Source organism: Tiliqua scincoides, chromosome 7, assembly GCF_035046505.1.
Source record: "Tiliqua scincoides isolate rTilSci1 chromosome 7, rTilSci1.hap2, whole genome shotgun sequence".
Lineage (NCBI taxonomy): Eukaryota > Metazoa > Chordata > Lepidosauria > Squamata > Scincidae > Tiliqua > Tiliqua scincoides.
Window position 1 is genome coordinate 44,177,645 of NC_089827.1, and position 14,398 is coordinate 44,192,042.

Here is a 14,398-nt window from a genome sequence, read left to right on the forward strand (position 1 = left end):
TCCTAGGTGGTTTACAAGACTCTCCAACTGACTGAAGATTCTCTTTTTTCCTGACTGCTTCACTGCTTTGTCCACTTACTCCATTCATTTTGCCATTCTATGCAAAATAAGAATTCTATTCATTAGAACACAATTCAAAAGCATGTTTTAGAAGCCAAGCTTTAAGATATTCCACCACCAACAGATAGCAGGAGACAAGTGATTGAGCTTCTGTATAGTGCTCAGACTACTTGAATGTGAAATTGCTAGAGCTATTTCAAAGAACCACACACCAGTGGAAAAAACTTCCCTTGCAAATACATCAGAAGAGAAAGTTATAGAACTGCCAGATCACTTGTAAGTGCTTATGTTAATTCCACTGCCATCACCTAGTGGTATTTTACTTTACCCACTTGTTTCACATCAGATTCAAGCTTCTGCCTGCGCTCTCGTCTCTAGATGAAAGAGCATTTAAAGTTACAAAGTGGATTACACACAGGCATGCCAGATGGGAAGATCAAAGTTTGGTCATTTCACATCACTAGACCTTGCCTAGTTCCAATGCACAGAGCAGTAAGAAGGCCCAAACAATCTCACTTACCCTCAGAAAAAAAGATAAGGTCAAAGCAGCTGATACTTTAAATGCATGTGCAGGCCTGAACTTTTCCTCCTCTAAAAACATTGTAGATACCTAAAATGGGACTGAATGATAGCAAGAAATATGGGGCCTTAAGACTTTCCCACTCTAGTTCTGATGCTGATCTCACAGACCATTAGAAAAAAAACTCAGGCCAGCAAACACAAGTATCAATCATTTTGGCCTTAAATGTTTGCAACTTGTATTGACAAGTTTCTGTAAGAATTGCTTCAAATTTGGTGGTTCATTTGCAATTTAAAAAACACATTGCAGGATTCCAGATTTGTAGCCAACAGTGCTAGATCTCAAACATTCCTCCTACACCCCCAGAGTATAAAACTAGTGTACTGAACAGCGCTTAAGCTATGGTATTTTGCATTCTTCAGGACTAAGGTTTAGTTTATTCATTGCTGCCACTACTTTATTGGCAGACATGTTTGCATTGTGCTTAGTTTTTAGCCTTTTAATGGGAGGAACTCAAATACACTCTATTCATCATATGGCTTTGATATTCATGATATGGATACTTACACAAGCCAACCAACAGACCCAATATTTCAAGTACCATCTCTGAAGCACCATGCATCTTCTCTTATACGAAAAATCTGTTAGGCCCTGCAGTATTGACAGATCCCCTTGATTTCTTCTGCTTATGGCAACACTAATATTGCAAAACTATGTGCAAGCCAAAGTGAAATTGGCCTGAACTACTCAATATTTTTCAGCAGTGTTTGAACATGTTGGTTTTTGCCTGTACCTTCTGAAGTGCCCATTATCTGTTAGCACAATAGAAGCTGACCAGTTCGTTTTGCTTTCTGTATCACTAGGCACTGATAATAGGGACAGAACTGGATGCCATACGACAGTGCCTTTTAGTTGGCAAAAGAATTTTTGGATCATGCTCACCATATTTTGCACTACTTTCTTGCTGTGATTGTTGCATATAGGTAGCTGTTACTACCCAAGGAAAGCTTGCACTAATTAAGTTCAAGTTTCAGCCTATAATTCCTCTACTGCCTTGGACTGCAGTTACATACCATACTCCATGATAAGCCTTTACAGGGCAATACTACTGCTTATAAAACTCACTTCTTTGGGCTCTGTATCATGCTTCTTTGGCACAAGATTTGCAGTTCCCCAGATCTTTGGAGGATTCTGTAAAGGCTGCTGAAGAGTTTGCTGGGGCTCCTCAGATGTTGCCCAAGACTTTGGGGAAGGAGTTTTTTGTTCAATCTCATCCCCCATATGTGCTGCACATGGCTTTGCGGGTTCTTGTTTCTTCTGCTCTGAATCCTCTTTAACACATGCATTCCAAGGCTTCACAGGTTCTTGCTTCTGTGCTGTTTCCACTCTTGTCTGAGCAACCCATGTTTTTGGTAATTCCTGCTTTTGTTCCAACTCCTCCTTAGCTTTGGTTATCCAAGGTTTTGGAACCTGTTTTTGCTCCTGTTCTTCCTTAACTTTGGTTACCCAGGGTTTTGGAGAGTCCTGCTGTTCTCTAACCCGTGTTACCCAAGGCTTCAGAACCTCTTGCTTGCGATTATCTTCCTCCTTAAGTGATGCTTCCCAAGGCCTTGCAAGTTCCTGTTTCTTCCCCTGCTGCCTTGGGGGTTCTGAAGGTTTTATAGATGCTTGTTTCTGTCTCTTTTGTTCCTGCTCTTCCACATCAACAAGCATTTCCCAGGACTTTGGAGGTTCATTCTTTTTAGTATGCTCCATTTCCCAAGGTTTGGATTCTTCAGGCTTCTTGAGAGAACCCTCAGCTTCAGGCAAATAACGCCTGTTAAGAAACTATACAGACCAAAGAAATTTAATGCTCAGCAGTAATATTCTTAATACATTTTAGGCCAATTGGGGAACTTTCTGACACAATTACAAAGAATTCTATGTTCTACCTTATACCTAAAATGTTTATCCTAACATTCAGCGAAGAGATTCACAGCGAGCTGCTAATATTAAATGCAACTAATTTACAAAGTCACGTACCTGCAAAATCAAAATGCAACCATAAAATCAGCTTGCTGTATCCCAGGCACAGCCAAGCCAATCATTATACAAACCAAACCCAGGTATGATAGCGCTAACCCCTGATATGTTTACTGCAATCAATGGAAATATTAGCTCCAGCACTCAGACAAATCCAGAAGCATTTAGTGATGTGGTAATTAGAGGCTCATCTGTTCTTGTGCAATGTATTTGAATAGCAGTGCTACATATACAAATTTTACTTTATAAAAACTTCATATACAGGTTGAGCCTCATTCGTGTGGGTTCTGTTCCCACATGGATGGCAAAAAACTCATTGTAGGAAATCAATTTAAAAAACAGTTTCTTTGCTCCTGTGATTTAAAAACAGACTTGCTGACCTTTTCGTTGTAAGGTAAGAGTCATTAAGAGGACAATCCATCAGTCAGTCTTCCTCCAAGCACTTAGAAAGAAAGGTGCTTCACTCAGCCCCTCCCTCCACCAATGCAAAGCAATCACCTTTCTTTCCCATGCTCAGGGGGAAGGGAGGGGTCCACTGGAGAGAGAAAAGGATTGATGGACTGTCAGCCAGCTACCTCTCCCCCCCTCTCTCTCATTAAGGAGGCTATTGTTAAAGGACTGTTCAGTTTTTTAAACTGATTTTAAAGGGATGCATTTTTTCCCCTTCTCCAGGGATCAGCACATTCCTTCTCATTTGCAGGGGCCATTCATGTTGAGTCAAACCCTTATATAAAAATCTGTGTATAAATAGGCTGGACCTGTATTCTGTCTCCAACACCACACTGAACATTGTTGCATATATAAGTGATCTGAACAGAAAGATGGCAATCAAGCTTAGCCTATTCTTTGGCCACAGCGAGTCATGGAGAATAGCAGCAGATCTACAATTTAATCCAACTTTCATGGATTGAGCTGAACCAAATATTACCAAACCAGCTTTTCTATATTTGTAATTGGCAGGTGGAGACCAAGTGGCACTTCCAACTGCCACTTCTCTGCAGAGTTCCCCTTCCCCCACCAGTCCTCCATGGGAATTTCTCAGCTAGACCCATTTCTGGTTTCATGCATACCAGGGGTGGGGCAAAGGAAGAAGAAACCTCAATTAAACAAGCTAGGAGAACTTGTAAGGCTAAAGCATAAATTCTCCCCATGTGCCATCCCTGCACAACAGCACTATAGAGAAACAAAGCATTGAGACACTTGTATTATAATCCTACCCTTAAATCAGAACACCAGCATTTGTAGTGTTTGAGGAAACTAGGTGTGGCTGTAGAGGTGCTTCCACCTTTTCAGTCACCACTCCCAAGTGACAAAGTTGCCCGATGCGCACACACACATCCATTCTAAGCCAAAGGAGAACCCCTGAGGGCTAAACTAGGTGGCACATTTTTAACATGACTATGATTTAAAACTAAACAGCATCAAGAAGCCACAAATTACCAGAAGAGGGAAGAACCCCACTTTCTCCCTGTGATTCTCCCCAACAATTTCTTATTCACAATAAGCCCCTCTTAAGTTGCTTTCCCTGTACTTCCAGGAGAAGGAGGGGAGAAAAGATGGTGGCTGTAGAGGCAGAACTATTACAAATTACTACAGACTGGGCATTCTAGCACAGAACTGGCCAGCAAGGATGCCCAAACCAGGTGAAAAGCATTAGCACTCACATTTTAAAGGTAAGGAACACTCAAGATGAGAGAAGCAATCAGCACAAGGCCAACAGGGAATTTTCTACTTGTTTTTAAATCTATAACCCCATTTTACAATAGGGGAACACTGCAGTTCAGAGAAACAATCTGCAATAGGCAATGTGCCTAGGACTTCAATCTTTCAACTTGTATCTATCCAATGGTATATCACAATATATAATTTCATGTATTTATTTCATTACATCGTTGTTAGCCAACTCCCAAAGTGTTCTTAGATTCACAAACTGCTACAGTTCCTTCCTTCATTGCTTTGCTTTCATGGATACCATCACTCTACCTTCTTAGCTAGCTTGGATTAAAATTTTCTGCAACAGATTTAAACCTGCCTGTTGTGGTGATGATAAACCACTACAATGAAGGCACAGAAAGTCACATTATGCTACACAGCCCTTTCCAATAATATCCTTCTTTAGGTTTTGAGGAAGTAACTCTTACCTCAGTGTATCCCTTCTGATACTGGGCACTTTCAAATTCACATTTGACAATTGCCTTTGCTGAAGCTGTGAGACTTTCATAGTTCCCTGAAAACGTGTGTTACTGCAACTTTTATTTTCAGTGATCTAACAAGCTGTTCTGCACCACTTTTAAAAACACTTTTGTTACACCAATTATAGAAGGTAACTTACCTCTTGTGGCTGTATCTCAGACTGAATGAGCTCCATTTGAGGTTCTAGAAAGATGAATAAAACTTTAAATATTTAATTGAAGCTGAGAAGTTTCAGACAACACATGCTCATTCTGCTTAATATTGATGAATCTGATTGCCTTAAGCCAGCATTTCTCAAAGTGTGTTCCTAAGAGCCCTGGGGCTTCCCAAGACCCCTTCAGGGGCTCCACAAACACACCATAAATGGCCTCCCCTGCATATGGCTCTCCTTCCTCATTACCCTCTTGTTCTGGCAATTCGGAATTAGCTGCAATGCTGTGCCATTTTGCTCATGCAACAGCACTCTGGGGGCTCCATTTAGGAGTGTAAAGGACTCAGATTCAGGAAGCTTTATTGGCATAAAATAAAACATAAGACAATACATTTAAATCACACCTAAAATAGCCCGTAAACCCAAACAATTCTCCACCCATACTAACTTACACCACATCTCATCAAAATTGCGTAAATAAATTTTGCAACATGCCAAAAAATTGTTCATGCCTCATCCTTTCCTAATAGCAACTGATGAAGCACAAAGTCCCCCAACCTACATATGGAAGACAAAACTGGCCTGAGAAACTGCAAACGCAGATCAAACCATTTGCAAGTTAAAACCATATGTGAAAGATTCAATGTCCAGGGAGTTGCAGCTACACACCCTTGCTTGCACACTCAGGCCATTGTATCTCCCTGATGTACAATTAGATGGCATTACATTGCAACACCCCCAGGGAGAAGGCTCTCCATTCCTGTCAGTTAAATAGGAAATGTAAGTATGCTGGCCGTTTATCTGGGATTGGGAAAAGCAAAAACCTGAGGGGAGAACAGGTCATGGTTGCGGCTGCGAACAGCTCTTGACACTCTATCCTCATACTGGGTTTTCAGAGTTTTAAATGCCAACTCTGGTGCGAGGGCTCCTAGTAGATCTGCTGAGATCTGAACCTGATTTAGGAACAATAAGTAAAGTACTCTGGAGATGAAAAACTGCTGCTTTAAGCATTTGTAGACATTTGACAAGAACTAAACTTGTTCAAATTTCAGATAATACAATAGTCATTTCTTTGGGAGTCTGCCGCTCTAAATGTCTGATACTACAGACACACACTTGTAGTAACAAACCTAAAATAAGTTAGAAACCTTTAACTAAAAGGTTGTAATAGTAAGAAAGCAAATTGGTTAGGGCTCCCAAAAGAAATGCAATTTATAAATTGAGTGGCATATGAAACTTTATCAAGACAATATGAATAAGTGCGCACAGTTAACTGATAACAGAATTTATCTGTAGCTATTACCTGGTTCTTTGTCAGATTCTGGTTGCAACAGTTGTCTTGCTTTTTCAAGTCTTCTAGGAATTTCTTCTTTCAGTTCTTCTTTTTCTGGTATATTGCAAGGTGTAGGAATGTTTTCAAAATAACCAGAATCCAACAGTTTAGATAACAAATCCTTGAGATGCTTATCTAAAGGTAGAAGAGTTGAATGTCAAGTGTAGTCAAATGCACAATGAGTTTAAGACTTGGGCTCTGTGGTCAAAGTCATTTAATTTCAATGAGCAGGACATAAGAGTCCACAATTACACTGGCCAAGTGCTCTTGCAAGGGCAACTCCAGCTGCTCCCAAATACACTATGCCAGTGGTTCCAGGATACAACAGGTCGTGACAGTTTTGTTTTGTCACAAAACTGACAGGGTGGATTAGTCTGTGTGCATCAAGGGTTAAATAAGATGCCACTCGGAGCATTACTGCCCAATCACTGTTATAGCCACACCCCTTGGCATTTATAAATCAGGCAGCAGCCTCTAAAACATTTGGGAACCAACTAGGCTATGTTGCAGTTTGGGGGAAGCAAAGGAGCACACATCTCTCCTGAATTTTTTATTCCCTCTTGCACAGATCTGTGAGATGGAAGAATCAGGAGTACCTTTCACCATTTTCCTATCAGAGAACAAATGAAAGAAAGCCCTACTTCTCTTTGAAGCCCTCTGCACATATCAGAAATGTGTACACTTACATTTCACTTCAAGAAATGAACACCATGCAAGTTGAGACTAGTATGAAGTGCATAATGGCTAGCTAAGAGTTTGACAGGTTAAAGATCCACAACACAAGTATCCGTTTTCAAGAACATACTGACAGATGTTTCAGCAGTATACCTACAAGGACTAACTTTAGCCTGAAAGAACCATGCTGATGTAATGCAATAATTAAGAACACACCACAAGACAAACGTATCAAATGCAGATGACTTAGACCAATCATTTTCAACCACTGTGCTATGGTACATTGGTGTACCATAGGAATTTGGGGGAGGGTCATTAGTAGGGCCATGGGGGCGCAAAGCCTGCCAGCAGTGCAGTGTGCCTTGTCAATTGTCAAAAAACCAGTGGTGTGCCTTGACAATTTTAGCACCTTTTCAGTGTGCCATGAGATGAAAAAGGTTGACAACTGCTGGGTTAGACAGCCAAAGCTCTCATTAGCACCAGTGCAGGCTTCTCTTCAAGCATGAATGCAGGCTCAAGAGTGCCATTTTTAAGGGAAGCATGGTGTGTGGGAAACATTAAATAGCCTTCACCTTTCATACTATGCTCCCAATGGTGATTCTCAACACAGATAGCTTCTATTTAGCTTAAGGACAAACATGCAGGGCCAAAGAACCTATTTAACATAAACTGTAGCTTGGCTCTAGGCTAGTGGCCTAGAGTGGTAGGGTAGTGGTTGCTGAGCCATGGAGATTAGTCAGCATTTGCCACACTAGCAGCACACTACAAGTCACACTATGGACCCCCTAAAAGGATCAAAGAGTATTCTTGCAGTATTTTACCTTACAAGTGGCACTAAGCTAGATGCCAGTCTGGCAAATCTGTAAACCTATGAAGGCAATTATGAAAAAACTGTACTCACAGGTAGTTCCAACCACTGCTTTTTCACTGCCTTCTAGCAGATCCCAGAAGTAGAGTGATGATTGCTCCATGTGGTCTTCAACACTTAAAGAAGAAAATTGTCTTTTGAAACAAGTTTATGGCTAGATCAAGAAAGCAGTTAGCTTCACTTAAAACATGGCTTATTTCATATTACAGGAATCAAGACCTTTATTATAAACATTCTTGTTCAGCTGTGTTGTCCAAAAGTCATCTTAGTAGTGCAACTGCAACAGCTTGAATCTACTTGTATGCCACACATATGCTAATCCGGTGGTTCTCAAACTTTTAGCACTGGGATCCACTTTTTAGAATGACAATCTGTCCAGGACCCACCAGAAACTATATCATTAACCTGGAAGTGATGCCATGGCCAAAAGTGACATCATCAAGCAGGAGGTGCTTTCCTGAGAAGGCAGCAAGTACTGAAATTGTGCCATTTTCCCTAGATAGGCAGGCTATAAATAACTTAGAATGAATTAAATAAATTAAAGTAAATAACTAAATAAGGGGAGATGAGATGGGGAAGCCCTGTTCCACCAAGTGAATTCTCCATAGCCTGGCAGCAAAAACATCAACCGCCTCACCCCCAAAAGAACATCATAAGATTTTCAGCCCTACTCACTGCCCAGTTAAATTTATGTTCTTATATTTAAGCCAGTTCAGTGGGATTTGGGACAAAATCAATTTGAAATCCAACATGCTTTTTGTTTGGGCTGGATTGAGATTCAAAACTTCCCTTCAAATAGCATTAAAAACCCAGCATGATGAGAGGAAACGAGACTCCACTGTGGGGGTGAGGATGTGAAGAATCTGTAAAAAACAACCCTTCCCAATCAAGCAGTGGTTACAAACCTCTCAGCACTGGTACCCACTTTTTTAAATTACACATTATCAGGACCCACCTAGCTTTACAGACTACAAAAGAGAAGTCTTACCAGCTCAAGCCTTTTTACTGAACTATGCTGGGGGGCTGCCTTCTGAAGCACTTGTTTAGCTCCACATGCATAGGATTGGGACCATTCTGGTAGCCTTGCACTCCCCTTCACCTGACTTTCCATATGGGCCAAGGCATGTTTGCTTACTCATGAGTAAACATGAATGTGTGGCTTAGTTTCACTTTCCATAGGGCTCAATACATTCATCAGCATGGAGTGAGGGACTTCCTTCTCAGGTGTTCTTGGGGCACTGCATTCATTGGATCCGGACCATTCTGGTGGCAATGGATTCCTCTCAGTCTGCCCTTCACAATGGAACAAGGCATGTTCCTCTACTCAATTGCCCAGTATTGCTCAGTTTCACTTTCCATAGGGTTCAATGCATTTTGCTCATCTGCTATCTTCTTGACAGTTGCAGCTTTGCAACCCATCCAAGTGGGTTGCAACCCACAGTTTTAGAAGCCTTGTGCTAGTCTCATTTCCAGATCTATTAGTTCCATCTCATTTATAGCTATAACTACTCTGCCTAAAAAACTTGCCTTTTATGTGATGTTTTTATAATGACAAAGCTATTAGATATTTTTCAGATAACAAATAAGGTTTATGTAACCAAATGCATTTATTTGAAGTTGGGCATAAAGATTTACTTTCTGTAAGAGAACCAGTAATTCTATTAAACCTAGAACTACAGCATTTTAAGGGGAATGCTTTCAAAAGTTTCAGTTGGAAGGGAGATCAGGAAAGTTTTCTATTCACATGATGCATCAATCCAAAATGAATTCTATTACATTCTCTAAATCGGGGTCTCCAAACTTTTTGGCAGAAGGACCCCATCATATCTGACACTGCTGGGGGCCAAGGAAAAATTTACATTTAAAATTTGAATAAATTTACATAGATGAATATATCAGAGACAGAACACATCTAGCCCAGGGAGAAATACAACACGCATGGAGAGATGTTATGCAGAGGCAACGATGCACATGCACATTCCAGGGTTTGATTTCACCAAACTGGGAAGATCAACTCAGAAGGGAATGGGGGCAAAAACACTCCAAAGCACACATGTTCTGCCCAGGGAGAAATATAGCAACGATGCACATGGGACACTCATGGATCTGATGTCTCCAAACAGGGAAATCCAACTTGGCGGGGTGAGAAGAACACACACAAAAGAACAAATACCTCAGAACACAGTTTATGTGCTGGCAGCAGCTCCCTTGCGCTGCTCTCCAGCTCCTGCTCAGTTGATGGCTGCACTGGCAGCAGCCTGCTTGCCACATGGGCAGCAGCCATGGAGAGTGCAGAGCTGCTGCAGCATTGGAGGGTTCCCTCGTGCTGCTCTTCCGCTTTGCCAATGGATGCACTGGTGGCAGCTGCAGGGAGCCCAAAGCAGCAGTGAGCAGTGGCAATGAGGGACGAACTTTCTCCTTCTGCTTGCTGTCACAGCAGCTGCAGGAGAAAGGCCTACCTTACTTTGCACAAGGCTTTATAGGTATTGCGAGACCCTCTGCAGGTCTTGTGAGAGGTCTGACACTCAGCCCTCACGCAGACAGTAGTTGCATCAGGTCAGCAAATGTCAGTGGAGGTCTCTGCTGGGCTGGAGGCCCATCTGAGATCAAGGAATCCCTGGGGCCAGATTGGGAGCCACAGTTTGGAGACCCCCCCCCAGCTCTAGAGAAAATACTGGACAGACTTGTTTAATTAAACTCTCATTTACAAGTGACAAAAATTAGTATCATTGGTAGCCCATATTACATAGTTTGAATATGATGCATAGTATGTGCAGAAATACTGAGAGTTAAAGCCACAATGGTCTTTAGTTTGCAAAATATGCCCACTATCATGCTAACTGTTTATTCTTGCAGTCAAGTATAAACAAGATGCCCTATGAACAGGAATTCCCCCACAAAATTTAGTCCAGTTGTCATGTGGTCAGCTATTGGTCTTACAACCCCATGGAATAGTGCCCATATTACTAAACCCCAAGTTGCAAACCCAACTCTGCCTCCCTAAGATGTACCAGAGTTAGCATGATCAGACCACTGCAGGTAAAACGGCCACTTAACTTGTCAGGCATTGCTAAGAATCCTTGGCTCCTACTTGCACCTTCTCACTAGTGTAGCCTACCTTCTACCTCTGCCCCAGAGAAGGCAAGAGAATGAAGACAAAGAGAAGGCACAGCAGTGGCCACTTGCCTAAAGCTATAGTGACCCCACACTGAGTCTTGTGGAAGAGCACCCCAAAAACTGGAGCCAGTAATACAAACTCCTATTATAAATCCTATTATGAATACACTACATGTCAATGGGCCAGAACATAATCTGAAGCCAAGAATATTATACTTACCTAAGGTTCTCATGTCGTCCTGAACAAGTTAGTTTTGCAAACTTAATGAGGTAGTCTAGTTCCTTAGAAGGCAAGTATATGGCACCATTCAAGCCACCCCTGAAGTCTTTCTGCACATGCTCTTGAATGAAATTCTGCAGCACATACTGAACCTGCAGCACTGTGCGGAGCTTTTTCTTTTCTGCTTCAAGCTTCAGCATCATCTCCCTTCTCTGAGCTTTCCTCTGTGCTTTCAGCAACTGTTAAAGCAAGAACAAGCTGGCTTTACTACACAAGTTCAGGACACAGATTTGACTAAATATCTGTGGCAAGAAAAGAGGTCCATTAGGAAGCTTTGCAACTATAGTCACATTTATATTACCTAAACTATTTTATCCAAGATTAAAGGTATTTTTTGCAAGACTTTGTAACTACATCTTTCAACTTAGACAATTTTCCATTTTAACAATCTAGCAGGTACACTACTTTAGGGCAGGTTGGGGGAACATGAAGGTGTTGGCTGAGAACTCCCATCAGCATTTTTTGCCTCCTGTGCACGCTAGTAATCTTTCATATGAAAAATAGTCTCTAAAATCAGCCTCAAGAACACGTTGGTCAAGGGGAGACATTATCAGTTGCTATCTGGGCAACAGCAAAAAGAATAACCATGTAGCGTTCCTTCCAACATGCACAGAGAAACTTTTAAAGCTATTCAACAATGACCTGTTCCTATAAAGTCTACTTACATCTTGACTAAGACCAGAAAATGTCTTCTGAAGTTCTTTGGCAAACTCCAAATTATGTATCACTTCATCATATTTTTCAACTGCTTCCTGTAAATAACCACACAGCATAGTAGCTCTAGGTTAGCCAATTCAACACTCCACTAGGTAAAAGAAATATCCTTTATACTGAATCATTTTGATAAAGACAATACATTTTAATCTGGGCACTACAATTCAACCTAGTACAACACCTAGACTATTATCTACAAGCAGGTATTCCTGTATTTTAAAGGTGATTAGGCAAGCATCTATTTGATAGACAGCCTTCAATATCTCATTATGAGATATTAAAATCAAAGTAACTCAAGCAACAGCCACTGTGATTAAAGTGGTTTAAGCCCAATTTTAGAAATAAGGTCACACACGTCCACCCCCTCTACCTGGATGGACCTGTACCATGATAGTTCTCAGACTGCAACAGGAGGTGCCAAAATGTCTAGATAAACAGATTTAAGAGAGACACATATGAAAAAGCCTCACATTGATCAGATCAACACAAATGCTGTGTGAAGAAGGCACAACAAACAAATTGCATGATACAGAAACATTTCCACAGCTGTCCTGAGTTAGCACACGTGTTTTCAGACTTCATTTCTGGAGCCAAGCAGGTGTATTTACCCAACCCCTAAGAACTTCAGAAGCATAACTGAGCTCCTCAGAAAATGGAAATACAGGATTACAGTGCAACCCTAAGCATGTCTATCCTAAAGTAAGCCCTACCAAGTTCAATGAGACTTGCTCCTAGATAATTTTATATAGAATTGCAGCACAAGTCATAGAATCCAGTAAAGAGAAAACTTACCAACTGATCCTGATTGAGGGACTCACCCCTTTTCAGGCGATCTTTGTAGTCTTCTAGTTTGAGCTGGGAACATAGTAAACCAGAACAGGATCAGACAAGAGCAATCCTCTGTTAAAAGCTGTTCCACCTGCATTCTACATACTACAGAGAAATAGTACATTGCAGAGCTAGGTCAAGTTTTATTTCTGTTCATATGCTGTATAATTATATAATCATTGCAACCACCATATATTAAACAAAAGGGTATTAAGAATTTTTATGACTGCAGAACAGTAATGCAGCCCAGCATCAAACCCTAAAAAATGAAGGGCAATACAGAGCTAGTATGACCTAGCACTTTCTTCAATCTAGTGAGCAATTTCTGGACCAGTAATGAATAAATTCAAACCAAAAGCTATTGCACAATTTAGATAAGAAAGTTTTACAACTACCAGGCAAACCATGTTAGGAGATCATGATATCTCAAAGCCCCATTCAAGTTCTGGAATCTGCTGCACCCATACTGCAAAGCTACCTACTGCAGAACTCAGAAAACTGGCTATCAAGTATGCAGTTACTTTTAGGCATGCACATTTCTTTACAAAGAGATCAATAATGCATTGAATGACTGCACAGAAATTCAGCAGAACAGGTTAAGCCTGACCTGTGCTTTACATTAAACACCAACACCACAATGTCAAGCCTAGAGCACATGATAAAGAAACGTCCTAATTTATTTATCAGGGCAATTATTTGCTGTCTTTTCCCCTCCTCAGAGGACCTCAAGGCTGCCCACAACCAGTTTAACAGTTCAACTTTGAAAAGCATGAGGTGGTGGCAGTGATGGTGATTCCTGCCTTCCTTTCTCTTCCCCCTCCCATAGGCTGGTGTTTCAACAGGGGAGGGGCACAGCTTAGTTTAAAAAGAACAGCAGAGAGTGGTGGCAATTCTTGCCTTGCTGGCCTTCCTTCTCCTGATGCACATAAACAGTATACAGCACCATAACCCATCACTGGAGAATATTATTTCTCTGTAAATGCAAATCAGTATTGGTTTAAAAGGTACACAAGCATCCTAAAAAAATTTTTATACAGCAGCAGTATGCACAGGACTTTACAGAATTCCCTATGCAAAGTTTCTGGCACAACAAAGCTTATAATCCAATAAAAAGAAATAAACACAAATAAATGCAGTTGTGAGTCTGCTACCTAAGATGCATCTCTCATACTCCAAGTATACGTACCTTCTTTTTCTCAATGTTCCTGATCTTGTGTTTTAGGCAGATAAGCCCATTATCAATGTAAGTTTCATATGCTTGGGAAGCAGTAGCAGCAGAACTCAAAGCTGCCTGTAGAGGGCTCACAGGAGGCTGGTTATCCCCTTGGGGGCTCTGGGTCACCTGCTGCTTGGCTGGTTTCATGCCCTTTCCCTCCCCTTCCTCAGAGTGGCATGAAGGCGAAGGACGGCGAAGCTGCACCATTGAAACAGCTAGGGCTGCAAAAAAATCTGATGTTGAGCTCATCCCTTAGCTGCAATTTCAACATTCACTTTCAAAGTATGTTGAAATGCAAGTCTTGTGTCAGGACACTGCAACACTGAAACCCAGACAATGATCAATGATCCTTTCTGTGAATGATGTACCTAACTATGCAGGAGAGGCTTCTAGAAACCCCCAGAGCTTAAAAGTTAGGTTA

The 14,398-nt window shown here is 41.2% G+C and overlaps 1 protein-coding gene across 1 annotated transcript in view; it reads right to left on the bottom strand.

Annotated features, from left to right (window-relative positions):
- Window positions 1–14,124, bottom strand: part of CAPRIN2 (caprin family member 2) — a 36,114-nt gene extending 21,990 nt beyond the window's left edge. Inside the window, exons 1-8 of the mRNA XM_066633156.1 lie at window positions 13,948–14,124; window positions 12,726–12,788; window positions 11,885–11,971; window positions 11,160–11,398; window positions 7,856–7,938; window positions 6,250–6,414; window positions 4,935–4,978; window positions 1,706–2,407 (exon numbers count right to left, since the gene is read on the bottom strand). Of these exons, the coding sequence (XP_066489253.1) occupies window positions 1,706–2,407; window positions 4,935–4,978; window positions 6,250–6,414; window positions 7,856–7,938; window positions 11,160–11,398; window positions 11,885–11,971; window positions 12,726–12,788; window positions 13,948–14,124 (1,560 nt within the window). The remainder of the gene's footprint in view (window positions 1–1,705; window positions 2,408–4,934; window positions 4,979–6,249; window positions 6,415–7,855; window positions 7,939–11,159; window positions 11,399–11,884; window positions 11,972–12,725; window positions 12,789–13,947) is intronic.
- Window positions 14,125–14,398: the final 274 nt, after the last annotated feature.